Raw genomic sequence first — 23,947 nt, forward strand, 5'->3', positions numbered from 1 at the left:
AAAAAAAAAAAAAAAAAACTAGAAATCTCAAATTCTTACTCACTCTTTTTCATTTTTCTCAATTATTTCTCTTTCATCTTTCACTCTAATTGAAAAAATTCAGAAACACTGGCGGTTAAACAATTTCTTACAAAAAAAAAAATGAAATGAGATTTCATTTTATAATTTTTATCTTATCTAATTTTCACAAGCATAATGACATAGGAAGAAATTGGTAATTCGTCTGGAAAAAAATCAGAAACATTCGTTATTAAACAATTTCTTACAAAAATGATTTTATAATGAGTTTTCCTTTTATATTTTTTGTCTTATCTAATTTTCACAAGCATAATGACATCAAAAGAATTGGTAATTGGCTTGGAAAAAAAATCAGAAATACTCAGTTGTTAAACAATTTTTAAAAAATGAGTTTATAATGAGTTTTCATTTTATAATTTTTGTCTTATCTAATTTTCACAAGCATAATGACATAAGAATGAATTGGTAATTAGCCTGAAGGTTTTTTAAGAGATGATGATTCAACATCTGCAAATGATGAAATTAGAGTGGTTAATGAAGATGATGAAATTGAAGAGATCTTGAATGAAACTTTGCCTAAAGGCAAATATGTCAATGACTCAATTCTTTACAATGGTAAATGGCTTAACGACGAGTATTTCTAATTTTTTTCAGTTGGATCTACCATAGGATGATAGAGAAAATGTTAGAGTGAGAGAGATGAAAGAGAAAATATTGAGAGGAACGAGGAAGGTGAGTATGGGTTTGGGGTTTCTTGTTTTATTTTTAGTTTTGAGAATGAAAATTATTCAAATACCCTTGACTTTAAAACTTAGAATCCATAATATATGAGGGTATATTTGTCTACTATAACCCGGTACACATTGTTAAAATGTACCAACTGAAAAAGTCCCCCTCGTGATCAAACTCTACCTCTTCCAACTCCACGACCTCTAGGTTTTTTATCACTTCTGGCTTGTAAAGCTTGGTTCGTGCCTTGACTCACACCTTTTTCCGCATTTCTCCTTTCAATCAATCGCTGAGAGTTCTACCGTTCTTCCACACTCATAGTCTCAAGATCTTTGCATTCTTCTATGGCCACGACTATATGGTCATATTGAGGGGTTAATGTTCTTAGTATTTTTTTCAACAATCTTCCTATTTTTCACAATCTTGTCACATGCTCTCATTGCATTCACCACTACTTGAATTCTCCCAATGTAATCAACGATTGTTTCTTGTTCCCCATGCATAAAAGTTCATACTGTCTTTGAAGGGATCGTAGTATGATCTTCTTTACCTTTCCAGAGTTTCCATAGCCTTCTTGCAGAATATCTCAAACCTCCTTTGTCGTGGCAGCCTTGGAGACTTTCTGGAAAATTGCAGTCGATATACATTGATGTAATTGTCAGAGTGGCTGCAATGGAATGGTTAGCGTGTGATAACAAACCAAGAGGGAGGGTGAATTGGTTTTTAATAATAAAGTGTGCCTTTTAAAATTTCTTCTCAATTTTACTTACTAAGCAGATAATAAAGATAAATAACAAGAGTAAGGTAGAGAGAAATTTGCACAGATGATTTTAGCCTGGCTCGGATCTTACCAATCTTATGTAGTCGCTTATCTCAAAACAAGATAAGACCATTTTTCATACAATAAAAGCATGATACAACGTTTGTGTTCCTCTAAGTATTCATTTTTCTACCTACGTTCTACGAGTTCTATTATTGTGTTTATTTTTAATTTTAGGAACATACTTATTTTTATCAACCTTTTTTACTTTCAACATTATTCTTGCTACACTCACCTAAGGTTGTTTATTCTAGTAGTTTTTTAAAATTTTCAAAAGATGCACATTCATTACTGCTAATATATTTACCTTTTTCATAAAATAAAATTTTATTTTTCAAATTTTTATTCTCTTCAAGAATATTTTTAAATTTTGATTTTAAATTTTTATTTTCTTCAAAAATATTTTCAAAGTTTAAATTTAAATTTTTGTTTTCTTCAAGAATATTTTTAAAATTTAATTTTAATTCTTTGAAATCCTTTTTCAATGTCTTATGAGCTTTATCTAATTTTTCAGATTCTACTATTAAAGCAACATAAGTTTCATGCAATTCATCTTCACTATATTGACTGTAATTATCAGAATCGTTAGATGTACTTACTTAGCTTCCAGCATCGTCGTCCGCCACTAAACAAATGTTTGCTTCTTCGTCAGAATTGCTCAAGTCAGAAACTATTTTGTTGTCATCGTCCCGTGCGATGTAGGCTTTCTTTTTCTTGAATAACTTTTTTTCTTTTATTTCTTCACCATTCTTTTGATTTGGGCAGTTAACTTTTAAGTGCCCCCTTTGTCTACAACCATAGGATTTATAGTTTGAGGAAGATTCTTGGTTTTCTCTCTTTTCGTATTTGAATCTTCCTTTATCTTTTGATTTCATGAACTTGTTGAGCCTTTTTATCATGAGTCTCAAATTTTCTTCATCTTCTCAGTCTTCATCTTCTATTTTGCTCTTGCTCCTTTCTACCTCAAATTTTCAGGCTAGAGTTTTTTTCTTAGTTTTTGCTTTTGCTTCTTCTTCATCTAGTCTTCCGAGGTCAAGTTCATGCTCTATCAACTTTCCGAATAATGCCGCCATAGTAATTGTGTTGAGATTTTATGACTCAGAAATTGTAATCACTTTCTGTTGCCACGACCTGTTTAAAGATTTCAAAATTTTTATGTTAAGCTCATCATTTTCGAAAGACTTACCTAGTCCAATGAGATGGTTTACGATGTTGTTGAATCGTTTTTTAACGTCATATATTGTTTCTCCTTGCTTCATCCTAAACATTTTGTATTCCTGGATCAAAGTATTCTTTCTCGCTCTCTTTACATCATTTGTACCTTCGTGGGTTGCTCTCAGCACTTCCTAGATTTCTTGAGCAGTCTTACAAACAGATCCTGTAAAAATCGTCAACAATTAAAGCAGATGAAATAATATTACGAGCTTTTACATCTTTTTGCAACCTTTTCTTTTCTTCAGCAGTCCACTTAACACGGGGCTTTGGTTCCTGCATATTGTCATTAGGAACAGACGGACCAAATGCAATAACTTCCCAAATATCACAATCGATAGACTCAATAAATATTTGCATTCTAACCTTCCAAAATGCATAATTTTCAACTGTGAATAGAGGTGGTCTATTGATAAAGCACCCTCTGCAAAAGTTTGATATGATCCCGCCATTTGAATAACTATCAAATCGAGCTTTGATGCCAATTGTCAGAGTATATTATTCTGTTAGAACTATGAAATGTATTCGACTAGATTAATAACATAATCGATTAAAACACGTCTAATTTGTCTTATGTTATATATAGATGCATGATTTAATTTTTGTAAGAAGAATTGATCTTGACACTTTCATATCTATTTCAGTGCATGCTTTAACATCTTACATAAGAGAGAAACGCTCCATGAATCAAGAATTACCGTGGTGATAAAGTCTTGAGGATTTCTTAGGTAGCAAGATTGTGTGATTGGAAACGTCTGATCATTTTACACAAGAAGGTGTTTATTGCGTGATTTGATATATTTAAAACAATTAAGAAAAATATGAATAATAATTTATATGTTAACATCATAATTTATATGTTAAGATAATATTTTTTTTATCAATATTATAATATCTTATTTTATCAATAATTATTTATTATTGAGATATTACAAAATAAATTTAATCAAAATAATTATACCTTATTTTAACTTTCTTTCTTAAGAGAAAGCTCAGATGAGTAATTTAGAAATGAAAAAGAATTAGGATTTTATTAAATTACTGAGATGAAAATCCCTAGTGAAGTGTTTCGTCGTCGATGTTGGAGGCCTTGAACAACTCTCTGTTCATCAAGACCTTGTTGATCTTGTAGGTCAGGAAGGGGTCTTAATCTATGAGCGTGCCGATTATGGTGACAGTGTTCACCTTCGTTTCAGACTCACGTCTTCGCCATTAGTCTTGACGGTGAAGTCATACTTGTTGGCTCCCTTAGTGGCAAGAGTGTTCATGAGGCCCTTGCTAGACTTCAGCATCAGCCGCGCTACACCAAGAGTGAAACTTTTTGAGAGTCGATGAGGTTCTTGTACTCGGGGGCGAAGCCGTTGACGGCGCTGTTGGTGGGGCAAAAAACTGTTAAGCTGTCGTTGATGCTTTCTTTGAAAGCCGAAAGCGCTTTGGAGCCTCTCAGAAGGTTGGCGAAGACCTTGCTAAATGTGATGTTATTCGCAGCCCTGCAAAATGGGATAAAATAAATAAATAAAAAAAGAAATCGGTTGACATAATTTCACCATATTTAATACAAATAAAGAAAACTAGAAAATAAAGAAAACTTCCACAGATGAGGGAGTAATTACATACTTGAACAAATGGAGCTGCAGCAGAACCTAGAACCTAATGCTTTACTATGAAAATAAAGAAGTAAAATGGAAAATTATGGTAAAAAAAAGATAAATTGTGCTTCTTACCATACAAATGGTAAAGCTTATTGAAAGAGAAATGTGTTAATTGAGTTTATCGAATTGAAACAGGTAAAAGATATTATATGACAAGATTTAATACCTCTCATACTATCAATTAGTTCTTGCACCAAATCATTTCAATCAAAATGCATTTTCCATTTGTCACATATATAGTTGTAACCAGTAAGTAGATTAACTCTAAACCAAGATAATGGGTTCAATAAAATATTAACTATAGAGTAGAAACTAATCATGTATATTTTCGTGCTTTGATTTTTCCTTCTTGATGATCTTATTAACCATTTTTAAAATATCTTTTTAATTACCGTTAAATTTTTTTAATCATAGTAATTATATTTGATTTTGAAAAACAAAATCAAAATTGAATTCACAATCTCTTTTTCTTAATTATTAATATAACTCGTGTAAAATTTGAGAAAAGAAAATATTGGAATTTTTGTACATGTGGTAGCAAATAAGAGGATGAGATTTTTTTAGCCAAATAAAATGATTTAGCAATTCTAAGCTTTCTCTTTTATGTCCAAAGCACCATTTCCTCTTCAAAGCTTTCTTCCTCCTTGCTTTACTTTCTCTTCATCTCAACTCAAATTCTAACCATTAACCTTTTGATTTAAAACTGTTTAGAGAATCAAGACTTTAAGAGCAATAATTCCGTCTGATTAATTTTTCCATTTTCCTTCAGTAAGCCATTCTCCATGTTTCTGTGCAAATGTTAGGGTTATTCTCCATCATCAATTGATGACCCATAGGTGGTCTAGCATTTCCGAGAGTAAAAGGGGCGTGCTTGGGGTCTCCTTGAGCTAAGAAGGAGGTTTTGTTACTGCACTGCTTGAATAAAGGTAAGGGAAGTTGGATTATTTCTGATTTTGTAGAATTCTCATAAGGGTAAATTAGAATTTGTGTTGATTATGTGATGGGGCATGTGGAACTGTTTTCTTTTAGTGTATATTGCTATTTGAATTGATGTTTATGTGGATTGGAGACATGTATGCTTTGAAAGTTGAGATGTGAAATCTGTGAAACTGTGCCATGATGTTATGAATTGAGTGGGGTGAGTTTAGTTTGCTGTAATTGGCCGGGTTGGGAGTAATTGAGGGTGTGAAATCTGTTATAACATAGTTTAGATAGAAAGCATGATGGTTTGGTAGTGCTTTAGGGTATTTTGGAGGAAGTGAGATAGGAAATTTTAGAGTTAGAGGTCTTGGGCATATTTGAACTGTTGAGACAGCTTAGGCAAGTTAATTATAACTTGTTAGGATTATAAAATTGGTTAAAATGAGGTTCTAAACGGTAGAACTAGAGTTGAGTCCTTAAGTTGAGGAAAACTAGTGTTTTGAGTGAGTTTAGAGGAAGTGAGAGGGTGTTTTTGAGTAATTGAGGTCTAGGGTGTAAGTGGGCAGTGAGGACAATTTGATTTAGTCATTTGAGACTTGTTAGAAGTGCTAAATTTGCTAAAAACACATTCTAAGTGGTAAATTAAATTTTAGACCTCTAGGTTGATGAAGTTGGTTTTTAAAGTGTCAAAAGTGGTTTGATACACCTAGCCTTGGATCTAGTGACCAAATGGATATTAGTTTTAACTTACAAACATGTTTTTCCATCAATACAAATGTGTACAGAACCCTTTTAGTCATTAGAATAGGGTCCAAGTGCATCAAAAGCCAATTTTCATAGTTGTTGTCAACTGATATGGCACCCCAGCGCCCCTAGTGGAGCTCTGGCGCCCTGGATACAACAACGATTCAAGTTGAGCGCCCCCCAGCGCCCCTGGGCGTATCAGCATGTTGTTGTTTTTGTTTTTGATAGTTTTTGGGGTTCCGTATATCCGTTTTGGACGTTCCTTAGGTCGTTTTGGGGGGTTTTGGACCCTACCGAAGCTGTTAGTGATGGTTTCGGAGCTGTTTTCCTTACCTAAATATGAGTGTCCTTATGCCATGGATTGATTGATGTTGTTTGATTGAAAGAGTGTCTTGTATGTTTATATATATAACTTGATTTTACAACATGATTGAGGGCATGTTGTATTGTGTGTGAATTATAGTTTGAAAGCATGGTATGTTGATGATTCAAAACAGATTATGATTTGATTAAGGTGATTTGAATGGTATCAAATAAGATCTCTAAGTGAGGTCAATATGGGGGGTTATCCTTAACACTCTAATGGTCTTTCATTCTCACTTAGAGAGGATTGACGCATGTGGTGAGAGTAGTAGGAGGTCCTAGTGATAGGCGCTACCATTGTAGGTCTATCGCGCGGTAACGAACTTACACTTGTGTGTGGTAGGGTAAAACCCATTGGTAAGGGCCTTGCAAGGCAGTAGAGGCCACCATAAGTGCACAACCCGCCCCAACTCTACATCCATTCTAAGTCTGGATGAGTCGAATGTGTCATAACATGATAGGACAATTGTTTAATTACTTGTATGTGCTTGTTTTTCATTTTATCTAATAAATCTGATATATGATTACTTATATGTTTTAAAAACTTAGCTTACCCTTACTTTTGTTTATGTGGCATGTTGTATGTTCTTTCTCTTTGCAATGATCATCCAAATTTGGATGTGAGCAGAGGGAGAGGAGGCTTCATTGGAGCACGCTCTGGATGAGACTGATGCAGCTGCCCCTAGCTCTTAGGACTTTTTCTAGCTTTTATTTTGACATGTTCTATATTTTGGAAACACTCTTTAGACATCCTTGGATCTTTAGTTTATTATGTATTTTGGAGAACTCTTAAACTTGTATTTAAGTTTTAAATTTTCAGCCTTATTTTGGATAACTGTATGAATCAATACTGTTACCTCATACTCTTAACTGTTTTTACATATTATAATAGTTGAATCCTATTATATTATATGTTCATATGATATCTGAGATGTCACAACTCGTATTATTATTATTATTATTATTATTATTATTATTAGAATTTTATTAAATAATTAAATTTTATTTTAACATTTTTCTTCAATTATTAATGTCATTATTACTATTAATATTGTTATTATAATTATAATCAATTGCTATATCATATTTTAATTATTTTATTTAATTATTACTTTATTTCTTTAATTTTAATATTAATTTGTTATTATTATTATTATTAATTTAATCAATAATTATATTGTATAAAAAATTCTTTAATTAATATTAGTATTATTCTTATTATTATTTAATCAAGAATTATATTTTTTTTTTCTAATGTTATTCTTATTCAATCATTATGTATTTTATTTTTTTCTTGAATTATTAATATTAATAATTTTAATATTACTATTATTTGAATAGTAATCAGAGAAAATTTTAGTTATACTTTTATAAACAAATTTATTTTTACTTTCCTTTTTTTTTCTTAAATCCGTGCATAGCCATGTGAACATGAGGTGTGGACATGTTCAGGATCCCCTCTGTAAATGTCAACGTAGACAAAGTCCAACTATGCAAATCAAGAAACGTATTTCAAACTTAGATGCCATAAATCAATCCAGTTCATAGTTTTAGCATAATATAATACACAACACGACAAAATCAAACCCAACTGTTTGACTATTTGAAACTAACCGATTACTACGTTGGCCTATTATAAGAAGCATTACACAAACACTGATGCACTGACTTTTCAAGCTACAAGTAAAAGCAACACAAATACTGGCAACTCTTAAATCGTTTTTCTCTTTCATAGGATAAGAGAAAACAATCACGCTTCAGTGGAAAAGGCAGCAGCACCAAGCATATTGGTACTAGTTGTCACTTTCCCCAATAGACCATTCAAATTTTGCAACTTCAAAGTTTGAATCTTTCAACTGAAACACTAGTCAAATATCATTCTTTGCTTCCAGTCTTTATCGCTAATATATTTATGAGGTTTCTGAACTCTGTTGTTAGGTTTTTCTGTTTTTCTTTTTTGTTTTTTTTCATAGTACTTATTCTGGAACTCCTGAATAGAAGTCTGTAGTGAAAGAAATTTTGCCGAAGTTCCAGGAGACACAACTATGGATTCAGCAGAGAAAAGGCTCAACGAGCTTGGCTACAAGCAAGAACTGAGAAGAGAAATGGTGTGTGTATTCTATTTTATTTCAGTGTTTCTTTTTTTTGCTATCTGGTGTTTGATGGAGTTCATCATGATCCCAGCTTTAAGAAAATGAAATAGCTTAACTTTTGATTAAATCTGTTAAGCTTTTCCTTTTATGGTGCAGACTATGTTCAAAACTCTGGCCATATCATTTTCCACAATGACCCTTTTCACTGGAATTACACCTCTCTATGGTTCTAGTCTTCAATATGCTGGCCCTGCAACTCTGGTATGGGGATGGATAGTGGTTTCTTTCTTCACTTGGTTCGTTGGGATTGCAATGGCTGAGATATGCTCATCGTTCCCGGTTTGTTTCTTCTCACAAAGTTTATTTCTTTGTAGTGGCAGTACTTCAAGGCTTAGAATTTTAAAGTATCCGATATTTAGTATTCGACAATGTTTCAAATAGGATTAGCTATGGAAGAAAGATACCAACATGGAAGAAAAAAAGCGTACTTGTTGATTCCTTCTGCACACAAAAATGAACATGCGAATGAATTTAGTAAACTAACTCACTTCCTATTGAATCTAACAGACGACTGGTTCTCTGTACTTTTGGGCTGCTCATTTAGCTGGTCCAAAATGGGGACCATTTTCTTCATGGTGCTGCGCTTGGCTTGAGACCATAGGCCTTATAGCTGGGATAGGGACTCAGGTAATTTGGTGAAATTTCTGGTCAATATTTTCAGATAATGTTAAATTGTAACTCATAATGGTTGGAAAAGGCATATGCAGGATCACAGACTTTGCAGAGCATAATCCTACTCTCAACAGGCACAAACAAAGGTGGAGGGTACTTTGCCCCAAAGTGGCTCTTCTTATGTATGTACATTGGCCTTACTGTTATATGGGCAGTTCTAAACACTTTTGCTTTGGAAGTGATTGCCTTGATTGATATAGTTTCAATATGGTGGCAGGTACTATTATTACGTCCTTGTATACACTTTAAATCTTGCATAAGATGGCCTAAGCTTGCTTATTCTGTTATTAAAATAACAGCAGAGAATAGGGGTGTTAAATTGGTCAAAATACCACAACAAGCCGAGTCAATTAAGTTGGTTTTCTTTAGTTTATTTGTTCAAGTAAAAAACTTAATGTAATCGATGTTACTTGATCATCTATAGTTTAATCATTTGATTTTAAATGTTTTAAGAAATCAAACCCATGAATCGAACCAAACCAGTAAAACAATTTGCAAAACTAAAACAAGCCAATACGGTTGGTTTTCATTAGTTCAATCTTTTTATTCTCTCAAATTGAACGAAATCAAACTGGTGGAAGCCCTAAGAAGTGAGAGAGAAAGTTGTATTTTAAGTTGATGTTTTGATTAAACACAAATACCCTTTTGAGTTTGCGTATGTTTTGATTAAACACAAATAATTGTTCATTTGTTTATAATGAATATTCTGAAATAAAGTTCATAATATGGTCGATAATTTAAAGGTTTTTGGGCGTATTAGGAAGTAACACACTCATTTATTCTGTGTCAGGTTATTGGTGGATTGGTGATAGTCATAATGTTACCTCTGGTAGCACTAAGCACAAAATCTGCTTCATTTGTATTCACACACTTAGAATTAGCCCCTGAATCAACAGGAATATCAAGCAAACCGTATGCTGCTATTCTATCATTTCTTGTCAGCCAGTATTCTCTCTATGGCTATGATGCTGCAGCACATCTAACTGAAGAAACTAAAGGTGCAGACAAGAATGGTCCTATTGCAATACTAGGTAGTATTGGGATCATTTCAATATTTGGATGGGCCTACATATTGGCACTTACGTTCAGCATTCAGGTAAGTGCATGTAAATCTAAGTGAATGATATAAAATCAATAATCTTGAAGATATAACCAGGCAATGACACCTCTTTTGGTCTTTGTTCCCAAGGGAAATGATTTTATGATCCGAAGGATGATAGTAACTTAGTAACATCACTTTTCAACCCTTATTCAGGATTTTGGCTACCTTTATGATCCAAACAATGAGACTGCTGGAGCATTCGTTCCAGCACAAATACTCTATGATGCATTCCATGGAAGATATCACAATTCTGCTGGAGCAATCATCCTACTGTTTGTCATTTGGGGTTCATTCTTTTTTGGTGGGCTTTCAATTACTACAAGTGCTGCCAGAGTGGTAAGTACAGTAAGTTTTTGGTAATTAGGTCCTTTCCAATTGGTAGAATTTATCTTTTGAGACAAGAAAGTGTTAGATTATCCAATTTTTAGCTTTGATTAGAGACTACTGGTGTCAGAAAAAGATATTAGGAGAATAATGACTACTTACTTTGTGGGGTATCTCAAACAACTTTCAGGTTTATGCTTTGTCAAGAGACAAGGGAGTTCCCTTTTCCCACTTATGGAGGCAACTGCATCCAAAGTACAAAGTTCCTTCAAACGCAGTTTGGCTCTGTGCGGCAATCTGCATTCTTCTTGGTCTCCCAATTTTGAAGGTCAATGTAGTTTTCACTGCTATAACATCAATATGCACAATTGGATGGGTTGGTGGTTATGCAGTTCCTATCTTTGCAAGACTTGTGATGTCTGAGAAGAACTTTAAGCCTGGGCCATTTTATTTAGGCAAAGCAAGAAGACCAATATGTCTGGTGGCATTTCTATGGATATGTTACACATGTTCTGTATTCCTTTTGCCAACTCTGTATCCAATTGATTGGGATACTTTCAATTATGCCCCAGTTGCTTTGGGGGTGGCTTTGGGTCTAGTAATGCTTTGGTGGCTGTTAGATGCTAGGAAATGGTTTAAAGGGCCAGTCAGGAATATTGATATTCAAAATGACAAAGTGTAACTTATATAGAAGTTTAAAGACAGAATAATAGTACAATATATCCTTTTTCTGATTCTGCTGTGTTGATTGGACTTCTCCATTGAGAAAACATTCATCATTTGTTTCAAAAGGGTAAGAGCCATTTAAGTAAAATACTGATTCAACCAAGCCATAAGCACTCTGATTATTTTGCATACTAGTGGTGGTTCATAGACATATTACATGGTTCATTTAAGATTTCTAAGGAATTACTTCCCCATCGAGAAATGGGCTAAAGTTGTGTGGGAACCTCTTCACCTTTGCTCTGAGTTCCCTCAGTCCTTTCAAATCTTCCACCCATGTACTGTAACTTGAGTTCTTAGCAAGAACATCTTCAGACACCTCCTTGTTATTAATAAGTTCCACAGCATACTTCTCAAATTTCTCAATGTTATCCCACAGCACAGCCAACTTGCTTGTGTCACTCTCGCTTCTAACACTATTCAACCAGTCCCTTGCTTCCTCCACCCTTGCCCAAAAGCACGAATCTTGGGTCAAACTTGCAAACGTGCTTCGCCTCTCGTTGTTTTCTTCTGCGGCGGCGGCAATTCCATCCTTCCACCACCTATCAAAGACTTCATATCTCCTCTCTCTGCCATGCTGTAAGTAATGGCCCTTGGTCGTGTGCGTTCCCTTCCCATAATATTCTGCAATGTCTAAAGGCTCAACCAGGAGTTTGTAGAAATGGGAAGCATTGACCCATTTTTCTCGCACTGCCAAATCATGGGGCAGCTCATTTCTCTCCCACATTTCAATCACATCGTTCCAGAACCTGGCCAGTTTATGACGATTCATGTTGACTTTCATAGCCATTTTTTTCGAAGTGTTTCTTCTCCTCTTGAACAAGTCATAGTATCCCATTTGATCAACTTGCTGGTCACACCAGGATTTGTACCATTGTATTTCAGTCCTATAAGGCACGATCTTTGATAATTTAATTGGTAACATAGCAGCATTCATGGTTGGTGAAGGACCCATTCTCCTTGTCAGCTTAAGGCATTCCTTGGCCGATTCCTAAATAAAGTACAATGAAAGTAATTTGTTAGTGAAATCTCCTTCCTGGAGAAACTTCAAATCATGTGTATTTACCTGGTTTGCTAAACCTGAAGAATGAACCGCTAATTCAAGTCCTGCTTCATAGCTGGAATCAGGAATGTTCCCTTGCATGGAATTTTTATGGTTCAAGAATTGCAAAGACAATTTTTTAACATAGTCTCCATATTTGAGGTGGTCCTCAATACTGCAATATGGGGAAGCAGATATAAACATCAAATGCATCATCTTTATAACAGCGGTTGAACTATCCACACAAACTGCTCCTTCTGATGAAACAAAAAGGTAGCTCCCAAATGGGTGAAACAAAATTGAAGACCCTTCTCCATCTTGTGTGGCTGCATCCAAGGAACTCATTACAACGTTGAACAACTCCTGGTGTTGGTCAGAAACTGGAAGTGCAAGCTTCCCAAAGGCTGGAGCAGCTGTGGACAGTCGCCAAAACTGAAGCAGGAGGTTTAGCTGAGCAGTGTAAGGGGTTATGGGTGAAAAGAGCAGCCTTGGCATTATATCATGGTTTGAGACCACATGACAGAAGTTTCCACCCCATCTTTGTTTGAGTATGGCATGAGAGAAAGAGGTATTCCCTAGCATTGGTGAACCAAAAGTGATGCATAAGACTGAGACAGATGAAGAGGAAGAAGATATGTGTTGGAGGTAAGACAATAGCCAAACAGCGCATAGTGAAGCAGTGGCTCCTCCAATGGAGTGCCCAGTTATGACAATTGTTTTCGTGTTGGAATTTCCCATGAGTGCCAACATCTGAAAGGTAAGACTAAATTAGGCATCAAGATTGTATGAAAAGGAACACTAACAAAAAGCACTCTTTCAAGAATTTTGTAACATGGATAATTAATATAAGAAAAATGTTTTTTTTAACAATTTTTTAACAACAGTTCATCATGTGATAGTTCGTAACTAATTCCTTTTAAAAATATACAGACTAATAAAACAGTGACATTGTAAAAAAATTGTTTAAAAAAACTAGTGGTAACGTCATCGTTAATTAAGTTATGTGTGTGTATATATTAATTTTTACCATGTAAATGTTACTAACAACCTTGCTTGTAATAATCATATACATAGTAAAAGAAATATTCATTTAATAGGTTCTTTATAAAATAGAGTTAGATTTTTATTTTGACTCACTCTTTTCTTAATAATTATAACAATAAAGATTAATTATAATAACTAAATCATTTAAGTTCTAATAATTTTTAATTAAAAACTTGAAATCAAATATTATTTAGCTCTTAAGTTCTTTTAAAGATTCTTCATGTGTAAATTCCATTTACTATTTGAATTAGAATATGTTAAATTTATATATATATATATATATATATATATATATATATATATATATATATATATATATATATATATATAATGCAATATAAAATAATATAATATAATATAAGCAAATTGAATTATGGGACAAAAAAATTAGGTTGGACTCTCTTCGGGTTTTCCTATCCTTAACATTTATGGATTCAGTTTTTTATCTGTCTCTGCAACAAAGGAATATCTATCGTTAATATAGACTTGAAAAAAACAATTATGATAAGAAATTCTACTAATTTAATAAAAAAAATTATTAAAATGATTATAGTTACATCTGAAAATTATCTTTCAATATATTGAAGTAACATTATAAATTTTCTTTTTTTTTTTCAATTAATAATTAAGGCAATTTATTTAATCTTGAGACTTCACTAATTTTCAAGAATATTTCAGTAACTTTAGTTTTTTAAAAAATTAATTAATTCATATGATACAATATAAGTGAGGAAGTCGTAATTATTATTATTTTTTATTATTAGTCGTCGTATTAAATGATACTTTTCAAATCACCAAATATATTAATAATTTTGTAATAAATACTATTGTTATTTTATATACATAGTAGGATAAATACAAACGATTATTTTCTATTTTGATATAAATTCATACTTGAATTCTAAATTATTAAAAGAGTATCACAAAATAGTTGATAGATATTTAACACTAATAATATTTATTAACGTAAGCCATTATTCTCAATCCAAAAGTTTGATGGGTCTTTTGAGAAACTTCATTAGAAAGATTCAACAAAAATAAAATCTAATTCCAATTTAAACTAATATCATTTTTAACTTAAAACCTTGAGACAATAAATTTATGGGTTTATACCTTATATGCTGCTAAACTAATTTATTTTATCAAATTTGTCACACTTGAATTTCTAATAACAATATTAATGTGGTAAATCATTATGTTAAAAAAAAAACTTTGATAAAAATAATATTTATGCATTATTTGCTAAAAATGGAAAATAAAATATACTTTTTTTTTATCTCAAAATGGCTATGATATATTTATTTTTAATTATTGGTGGTCTCAGTTTCAGTAGAATATATGTATTTTTATTTTTAATTTATCGCCAAGTAAGTTATATCAATATTTTGTATTTTTTAGCAAATGAAGACAATACATTAAAGAAATGAGGTTATAAGGTTATGAAGATAAAATTGTTCTAATAACAAGTAATATTATAAAAATCTAGAAAATAGAGTATCAGAGTTGATAGATATTTTAAAAGAATGAGATTTAGTATTTTAGTATTAAAACAATTCAATAATATAAATAGAATTTTTTAAACTCGTTTCATTACTTAAAACATAAACCATCTCATTAAAACTCATTCTCCAAGTTTTCTCCTCCTTCTCTCTAAGATTCTTGACACCTCAATCATCGTTTGATGATCAAAAAGCGCCTAGGAGATCACAGTAGTCTAATCTCCATTCTCTATGTATCAATTTCTAGTTTAAAGCAAGTAAGTTTCGACTCCTTTTTCCTTTCGTTCTTAGGTTTAAATCGTGCAAGATGATTCTCTGTCACATGTGTCTTATGATCTCTTTTCCTAGTTTCTTGTCATTTTGAGGTCCTAAGAACTCACTCCGATCACAATTTGGTGATTTATAGGTGATTCCAGAGTTCCTTGTGCTTGAAGCAATGAGTGTGCGTGTTTAGAGCTTGGTAGCGTTTTGTTTAAGGTAAGGGGAGCTAATGATTTTACTTGATGTTCTTTTAACTTGATGATTTTAGTTAGTATTTGTTGAAATTCGTTAAAATGTGGAAAGTTTAAATGCTTTAGTAGAAATTGTGGTTTTGAATGATTTTCTTTATTAATTGGTGCTTGGTATGGATATGAGTGTATTGGTCTGTGTTGAATCTGTGTATAATGAATCTTGATTTGGTGAATTGGTTGTGATTGATGTTAGCAATGATATGTGGTTGAGTTATGGGGAAGAAGAAGTTAAGCTAGGTTGTGAGTCAATTTCTGGTCTAAAAATGAAGTTTTAATAGGTGGATTTATTAAATGAGGGTTAAGGTGAAGGTATGATGATTTAGGATCTGTTAGGTAGTTAATTGAAACTTGTTGGAGTGGTAAAGTTACAAAGATTTGATATAGGATTGTAAAGTAGACCATACGGGGTGTTTTGAAATGAATTAAATACATTTTGGGGGGTTTGGACTAGTGAGATTTTGAATTATAGGTTTTGTGTCAAAATGGAAGGTTTGGAGTGTGTTGATAAGTCATTTCTGACTTGTTAGAGTCTCTAAGTTGATAAAAAAATGAGCTAGAAGTTGTAGAATTGAATTTTGGTATCTAAGGTAAGGATTTAGTTGTTTTTGAGTTAGAACCTTAATGTAAAAAAATTGATAATTAGTTTAAGTTGTGTTATACATATTTGTTTAGGTCTATAGTAGTTTAAATCCAATCTAAGAGTATTAGAAGTTGGTAAAAATGGTTAGAATAGGTCATGAGTGGTCTAGGGGTGTTATTTATGTAGTTTTGCATTACAAAATTATGTATTGAGGCTAGACGAGCAAGAGGGGCTCACTGGACGAGTTTAAGGGAGTTTTGACAGTGAGTTCTAGTGGGTAGGCGAGCCAGTTCACTAGGCTTATGGAACTTGCTATTTTGGCTCTCGGTGGGCACGTGAGGACTGCTTGCTAGACGAGTTTTTGGGGTTTTTGACAATGAAGTTTAAGGGTTGGGTGAGCTCCCTCGTCGGGCGAGCAGTTTGTACTCGCTAGGTGAGTGGGTTCAAGTTTCTTGTTATTTTGTTTTCTTTTCTCATTTATGATTGGTTCTAGATGGTGGAATGTTATGTCTAATGCTCAACAATGTGATTTTAAATGATATGATAGTATGAATAGTGTGATTGAACTTCAAATGGCTTGGAAAGAATTTCTAGGGTGGAATTCTTAGTGGTGGTTTCAAGTAAGTGATGTATTGATGTAAGGACTCAATCTTGAAAAGTTATCATGACACTCCAATAATCGCGCCATCCTAGATAGAGAATGAGATTATGCGGTGAAGAGTAGTATGAGATCCTAAACCTTGTGTGATAGACGGATTAACCTTGTGTGGTAATTGAGGGTCATCTATTTCTCTACTACAAGTACTAAACTTGTCATGGTCTGACATCAATACATATATCCGGATGAGTTTAACTAGGGTAATAAAATGATTAGGATGTTTGTTTGGAATGAAATGAAATGTATAATGTGATCTTAATGTGCAATAATTGTTTTTTATTATTAGCTCACCCTTCTTTTGTATTCTTTGTTGTTTGATTGGATGCATTGGTTTTCTTTGGCGATAATCATTTTGTGAGTTTGAAGAGAAGGTGATAACGTGTCTCTAGAGTAAACTTTGGATGAAGATAGTGCTTATGTATAAATAGCATATTACTTATTTGTTATTTTTTTTTCTTTTGATTATATTTGAGAATCGTTTTGTATATAGTTTTAGATTAGGATTTTGTAAATAAAGTTTAATTTATGATTATGTTTAAATAACTATATTTATATTTTATATATCATGTCTTTTTAACTGTTTTATCATATTAAACTTCTAATAATTCTTTAATAGTATTTTAAACTATTGTTACATATAGATTTATTAATATTATTAATATGCATGAGAAACTTTAAAATGTAATTATTTTAAGATGGATTATATTTTCTCCCGGTCTTCCTTGCAAAGGGTGTGGTTATATTAAGAAATAGTAGAGACATTATACAATGATGAGAAAGATATAAAAAAATAAGAATAATGGAAGGTGTATAACTTCCATTGTTGACTCTCAATCCCTTCCACTTAGAGTCTTCGTCAACAGCCAATAATTATTTCATAATAGTGACTTGAAAGATTTTTAAGGGGACCCATTTTGATTGGTGTTCTTTGCTTTTTGTATACCCTAATTTATAGAGTTAAGAATTTCACAGAAAAATCAAGAATTTTTCGAATAAAAGACTAGACTCCAATTTAAAGTCTTTCTTCTTCTTCCTCAGAAACAAACTTCATTCATTTCAATTTATAGCAAAAGGACAATTGGTGATACTCATTATTGCGGATCTTCCACGGATCTAATAGTGAAATATAAAATTATTGTAGAACGAACCTAATATTAGTTTGATAATTTGACATAGTTATTAAAGTGTAATTAAGAACATGGTTAAGGATTGATTGAACTATTATATACTCTTTGAAGCAGAGTAAAAAAAGTATCAACTCGTTAAACAAGTTTTATGATACATAGTATCTTAGTATCTAGTGTCTAAAATCTTTAAAGCAATGATAATTGTTACTGTTTCGAAAAATATTATATCATCCAATATAGTTAGAATATTAAGAATCATATGATTTATAACAATTTTTGTGTGATACATTTGATAAATATTTTGTAACCCGGATGTTACTTGAATAGAGTGAATTGAAACTAAATTGTATGATTTAAACTAAAACGTGAAATGCTTTTTCACTTTTCTTTTTTTATTCTTTTCTTCTTGCACTAATGGTTCCAATGATACCATTTTATTTTCATGATGCCATCTTGCTTGCAGTGACAATAACATTTTATGTTATTTTCTAAATAAAATTATCTCTCATAACAATATTATTGCTTAAATTAATATATAAGTGTTATTATATTTAATTTTTTATATAGAATTAGATTTTTTTTTTCTTTTGTTAAATTTTTCAAAATTATTTAAATTAGGATATATTAATTCTTATTTTTTATTATATATTTTATATAAAATTAATTGTTATTTTAAAGAAAATATTCAAATTAATAGACAATTTTTATATTTTTGTATTTCTTTTATAAAAGTTAGTAATTGTGTAAACAAATGTTTATTTTATTTTTAAGATTATATGAATAAGGTGTCATTGATAGTTCAAAATGACTTCCCAATTTCTTAAAAAGTAATGTGTTTTCTTAATATAAGAATATATATTATTAAGGTTCTACAATATAAATTGATTAAACGATATGGAATGTGGAAATTTATTAAAATTTTCGAATATTCCATGTATTATTCTTCTTTGCTCACTTGTAAGAAAAGTGTTTTATTCTTTCTCAGCTTAACTACGACCGGGAGAAAAACAGCAAAGTACCTAGAATTGGTGTGAAAATGCCAAAAAAAAAAAGTAGAAAAAAGATTGGTGTGAAAGGGAGATGGGAGGGATGTTGATATACTGATGTTTATCATGTCACTTTATGCTTTTCTTTTGAAAAATGTTTGTATAATCATGTATTATTAGATAAAGAAAAGAGAATATGATAAAATGAGAGTAAGATAAAAAAAAAATGTAGGATAACTCTCTTTATGTTTATTTCAACTTTAATCTTTCATATTCCTTTTAACGTACAAGCTACCGTTTTATTAGTTTATATAAAAAAAAAAGTATTTTTAACAATATTTTTGACAATTTTCTTATAATATTTTATATGATAGTTTGTGGTTGAGCTGTTTTAATTATAAAACTTAAAATAATAATGACATATAATTTATAGTAAAAAGCTGTTAAAAAAAAAGTTGTTAAAAGATTATGATCCATAATTAGCGTTAAATTTTGACATATATAATACTATGAAAATTGAGATATCTTTAATGAGAGTTGAGAATTATGAAACCTGATTTTGAAATGCATCGAAAAAGGTGGATAAGAGATTCAGCACCCCAGCATGCACCATCACAGGATCATCGTCTTCCTTGTCGCGACGAGCCGAGAAGAGTGTTACATCACCTATGCTAACCAACGGAACCAAGGTTCTCCAGCTAGAGTCCGCCGCCACCATTTCGATGCCGGGGAAAGCGATGTACACCATGCCGCCGGCACCTTGCTCTGTCAGGAAACTCCGTGGCGGGGACGTGGCCGTGGTGGTGCACAGCCTCCACGACTCCGACAACAGCGGTGTTGAAGCCAGGAACGTGGCGAGCATCTCGCTCGTCTCGAATCTGATACATCATTTTAAATTATTAACGAGAAAAGTTTAACAAATTAGCGCGACTTTGGTTTTAGTTGGAATTTTTTAAGTTATTTTTGACTTTGAAGAGTTTGAGTGGTGAGGAGAGTGAAGACTTACGATGAAGCTTCGTCGGCCACCATGGGAGATTCTTGGGTTGAAGTCTTGTGGAGAGAATTTATGTGATCGAAGATGATAGTGGGATCAACTTTTTCAATGGTGCTGCTTTTATACAAATATTTCATCCATTATTAATTTTCATACAAAAGTGCTACATTTATTATAAAACATCAACAAATTTATTATATATATATATATATTATAATTATTTTATATTATATATATATATATATATATATATATTATTTTTACTTTCGATTTTATTCAGTAATTACCATGATAATATTTTTTTATTTAACCATATTGATCCTTTTTCTTTCTTTTCATTCTTCACATTTATTAGAATGTTGATTTCTTTTCGTTTTCTATTCTCAATTTTTTTATACATTACTAGTTTTTAAAATTAGTCTTGTATGTTTATTAAAAGAGTTTTAAAGAATGAGAAAAAAATTATAAATCTTTTTAAGTTTATAATTAAGTTTTGGATAAAATAAAAGTGATCGATGAGTTATATATTTAGAAAGTCAAAATGTGTGTAAAATTATAAATAATAGACATACTAAAAAAATATAGAGGATAAAACATGTAGGGTAAACTCTTTAAAAATATAAAGATATGCATAAATATATGTAAAGTAAATTCGCTAAAAAGTATAAATCACTGTATAAACAAACTGGTATAATGTGTATTGCTAAGATCGTCTAGTTAATGTATCGATAGACTTTTCTATTATGTGTTTGTTATACTCGTTTTGTTAGACACATCTAATTTATATCATAAGACTCATCCAATTGGGGAATGAATAGATGATGAGTGTATATTTATGCCCACATTTATGGTTTAAATTCAAATTTTTGATTCAATTCTTCTATTTAAATGGTTGATTTGAATATGATTTGTGTTAAGTGAACTTATTGAGTTTAACAATTAAAAGGTCTTAAAAAGTGACTTTTAGTTACATAAATTATTGTTGGATATTCTAATATTTGTTGATGCAACAGAAATTAACGATTGATCATTCAAAGGATGAAAGTAAATTGTCCAAGATACAAAATAAGACAAAAATTAGTTTATTACAAGGAGATGAATGAACCATTGGTTTTACAAATATACACCCCTTTGTTAGCATAAAGTTGAAGAGAAGAAGTTTTGATGATGTCTCAAAGTCAAGTCTCAAATGCTCTTATTGTAGGAAGATCTCCATGAAGATTTATCTTGTGTTAAGGATTTTGTAATTTAGTAGATTTATAGGATGTGGTTTATCTTTGATTCTATGTATTGCTTGCCTTAGGTTGCCTTAATTTTTTTTTGAATTACAACACCTCATTTTATACTCAAGATAATCGATTATCAAATTATAATAATCGATTGTCAGTAATTAATTATGACTTGCCATAATTGATTATCACGAGCAATTATGAGAATTTTTAAGCAAGTTTTTTTACCGTTGTGCATTCATTAAATGCATAATTAATTACCATAAATTTATAATTGATTATCACAATTAATTAGTTGACAACAGATTTTTGGAAGTATCCTTGAGTGAGATCTCTATAAATTATATTGGGACTCTTATTCTAAAATATGAAACATACAAAGTGTATTTTTTCTAAATTCTTATATGCACACTAGTAAAAAATAGTCTTTTAATAGCGCACATTATGCCACGGTTCACCAGAAACCGCAACATAATACTGCACGGTGACATTTTTGAAAATAAAACGAACTTATAGGCCGCGGTTTCTCCGAGAACCGCGACCTATTCCTCAGTCAAACTTCTGCCTTTGACGCCACGTCAGAAAAACAATAAATTTGCAGGAGAATAGGTCGCGGTTCTGCAGGCAACCACGACCTATTCCCCTGCAACCTTTTGACATTGCCCAATATTCAGCCCTGCAATAAATTTGCAGGGGAATAGGCCGCGGTTGCCTGCAGAACCGCGACCTATTCCCACGCAAATTTATTGCAGGAGCTGACAACGATAAGAATTTCAGAAGACGCAGAGCCATAGGCCGCGGTTGCCTGCAGAACCGCGACCTCTTCCCCTAATTTTTTAATTATTCTGTGTGGAGGCAGTTGAACGTTATTATGAAAATAAAAAATACTGGACAATAGACCGCGGTTGGGGGGAAACCGCGACATAAAGGTTTCTGAAAATTTTCAAAATTGCCATTTCATTTTAATTTATATATTTTTTTTAATGAGAATAGGTCGCGATTCCCCTCACAACTGCGGCCTATTCCACAATATGACAATGGTTTTAATTTGAACCGTGGTAGTATGATTTAATTAGGTTAAAAAAAACTTTGAACAGTTTTCGTCTTCCACGCGATCAGTTTCAGAAACCAAACTCCTGAATCAAAATCCGTCTCCGCCGCGATCAATTTCGTCTCCGTCCAGCCATTCTTCCGTCCGCCATTCTACATTGACGCCTATACCTCTCTGTCGCACCCCTGCTTCTCTACTGCACCGCTGCTTCTCTGCCGCACCACTGCTTCTCTGCCACACCACTACTTCTCTGTCGCGCCCTTCTTCTCCGCCGCGCCAAATTTCTTTGCGAAGAGAACCATAAGCAGGTCTGGGAGCTAACCTGGTTTGATGTTTGATTGCTTGTGATGAATGTTCTTTCAATTGATTTCAATTGGTTTTATGCGTGATAGGTGATTGTGTGAGTGTGTGAGTGAGGAACAAAATTGCCCATTTACTATTTTGGCTGTGCATGATAGTTTGATTGTATGAATTTGCTATTTTGGCTGTGCATGAGAGACTAAGTTATGAGCATGAAATTCCAAAATACTTTAGATATAATTGAAAACAAATAAACTGGGATTTTGACATTATTTGCCATTATATTACACTACAAAAAAAATGGTTATTATCGACTGATATTTATATACGGTTTTGATCCGTATGTAATAAAAATATTACATACGGATATTATATACGGACCTGCAAATAGGTTTCATTAATTCGAGTTTCTCGAACCCTCACTCGAGCTGCCTCTCTCGAACGTTAACTCCATCTGTGCTCTTTCCTCCATTCTCTGTCCCAGGAGCTGCAGAAAATATCATTGCGCGGGTATTNAAGAAAAATTATAGCGGATAATTGATTCCTCTTTGTTGCCACTACTTCTTCATCTTCTCCACCGATTTCTTCAATCTTCATTCGTTTCAATGGCGCTAGGGTTTCATCTGAATTAGAGGCACTGCTCGCTCCAAACGGAACCATGAGTTTCTCGCTAGCAGCTCCTTCGGCTTTTCGCGAGAATCTCCTCCCTCCTCTGTCCCGCTGCACCTCTTGCTTCGAATTTGATCTCCGTTTTCACCGCTCCCACGGCTTTCCTCATTCGCGTTGTCGGTTTACTTCGTTCAAGTTGTTTCGGAACCTGAGGTAGGTACAAATTTCTTTTTCTATGTAGCGGATATCATTCTGTTTTTCGATTGTTGCTGATTTTGCTTCAAATGCCGTTGTGGTTTTCAACCGGAATAGATCGAGCCGGAGAAGAGGGATTGCTTGTAGTGTTACTGAGCCACAAAACGGCAGCGACGAGCAGGTACTTTTAGTTTGCTGCCTGTTTCTGCATTTTTTTAACTCATTTTGTTGCTGGAGTTTCCTTCAGGAGTCAGCATGCTCGTTTTAACTGACATTAGTCTTCAGAAATTGAAGTGTGATATCATGAAGATTTTTGACTTGATTTTTGACTTCAGGAGTCAGCATGCTCACTTTTACCTTGACAATATGCAATTTTTAATTTACCTAGGAGAAAGAAGCATATAAAAATGAAGAAACACTACCTTCGGAAGATTCCTCTGTGCAAAGTACCTCTCCTCCTGTAGATGGAGAACAACTAAACAAATTTAGTGATGCAAATAAGGATCAAAGTGACGTGCAGGTAATGTTTGGCTTAGTGAATTTCCCTTATAAGTTTGATTAGATGCAAATNCGTTGCCAAAGGTTGTTCTGTACGCACACATGCACTCTCTTTTCATTGTTTATTATCTTATTGTCGAAGACTTCTATAAAAGCTGTTACTCACAGACATAATGTACTCAGGAATTTA

The 23,947-nt window shown here is 32.6% G+C and overlaps 3 protein-coding genes across 7 annotated transcripts; 2 read left to right on the plus strand and 1 right to left on the minus strand.

Annotated features, from left to right (window-relative positions):
• Positions 1-8,142: 8,142 nt before the first annotated feature.
• On the plus strand, positions 8,143-11,422 carry LOC106762659 (amino-acid permease BAT1 homolog). Of its 5 annotated transcripts, none has more exons than XM_014646679.2 (8): positions 8,143-8,249; positions 8,458-8,567; positions 8,709-8,891; positions 9,120-9,239; positions 9,310-9,501; positions 10,075-10,380; positions 10,540-10,722; positions 10,901-11,422. In XM_014646679.2, the coding sequence occupies exons 2-8, from the start codon at positions 8,505-8,507 to the stop codon at positions 11,390-11,392; spliced, it is 1,539 nt and encodes a 512-aa protein (XP_014502165.1). In that variant the 5' UTR covers positions 8,143-8,249; positions 8,458-8,504; the 3' UTR covers positions 11,393-11,422. The 5 variants fall into 5 exon arrangements, with proteins under 5 accessions (XP_014502165.1, XP_022636317.1, XP_022636318.1 ...); XM_022780596.1 differs by having other exon boundaries at positions 8,149-8,376; XM_022780597.1 differs by having other exon boundaries at positions 8,149-8,376; positions 8,461-8,567.
• A 166-nt stretch (positions 11,423-11,588) lies between these two features.
• On the minus strand, positions 11,589-19,984 carry LOC106762658 (lipase-like PAD4). The gene is made up of 4 exons (XM_014646678.2): positions 19,888-19,984; positions 19,435-19,759; positions 12,500-13,225; positions 11,589-12,424 (listed from the first exon to the last, which is right to left on the minus strand). Exons 1-4 carry the CDS (start codon positions 19,908-19,910, stop codon positions 11,612-11,614), a joined length of 1,887 nt encoding a protein of 628 aa, XP_014502164.1. The 5' UTR covers positions 19,911-19,984; the 3' UTR covers positions 11,589-11,611.
• A 2,851-nt stretch (positions 19,985-22,835) lies between these two features.
• LOC106761642 lies at positions 22,836-23,908 on the plus strand. The gene is made up of 3 exons (XM_014645208.2): positions 22,836-23,277; positions 23,377-23,440; positions 23,648-23,908. Exons 1-3 carry the CDS (start codon positions 23,114-23,116, stop codon positions 23,819-23,821), a joined length of 402 nt encoding a protein of 133 aa, XP_014500694.1. The 5' UTR covers positions 22,836-23,113; the 3' UTR covers positions 23,822-23,908.
• The last annotated feature ends 39 nt before the right edge of the window (positions 23,909-23,947 follow it).

This window comes from Vigna radiata, chromosome 5, assembly GCF_000741045.1.
Source record: "Vigna radiata var. radiata cultivar VC1973A chromosome 5, Vradiata_ver6, whole genome shotgun sequence".
Taxonomy (NCBI): domain Eukaryota; kingdom Viridiplantae; phylum Streptophyta; class Magnoliopsida; order Fabales; family Fabaceae; genus Vigna; species Vigna radiata.

Excerpts from the sequence above, each read along its gene's own strand:
- LOC106762658 (XM_014646678.2), bottom strand. The coding sequence starts at position 19,910 with ATGGTGGCCGACGAAGCTTCATC. Across the intron at positions 19,760-19,887 it reads GTGGCCGACGAAGCTTCATC|ATTCGAGACGAGCGAGATGC; the intron begins GTAAGTCTTCAC and ends ATGATGTATCAG. Across the intron at positions 12,425-12,499 it reads CTTCAGGTTTAGCAAACCAG|GAATCGGCCAAGGAATGCCT; the intron begins GTAAATACACAT and ends TACTTTATTTAG.
- LOC106761642 (XM_014645208.2), top strand. The coding sequence starts at position 23,114 with ATGAGTTTCTCGCTAGCAGCTCCTTCGGCTTTTCGCGAGAATCTCCTC. Across the intron at positions 23,278-23,376 it reads AAGTTGTTTCGGAACCTGAG|ATCGAGCCGGAGAAGAGGGA; the intron begins GTAGGTACAAAT and ends CAACCGGAATAG. Across the intron at positions 23,441-23,647 it reads AAAACGGCAGCGACGAGCAG|GAGAAAGAAGCATATAAAAA; the intron begins GTACTTTTAGTT and ends TAATTTACCTAG.
- LOC106762659 (XM_014646679.2), top strand. The coding sequence starts at position 8,505 with ATGGATTCAGCAGAGAAAAGGCTCAACGAGCTTGGCTACAAGCAAGAA. Across the intron at positions 8,892-9,119 it reads AGATATGCTCATCGTTCCCG|ACGACTGGTTCTCTGTACTT; the intron begins GTTTGTTTCTTC and ends TGAATCTAACAG. Across the intron at positions 10,381-10,539 it reads CACTTACGTTCAGCATTCAG|GATTTTGGCTACCTTTATGA; the intron begins GTAAGTGCATGT and ends ACCCTTATTCAG.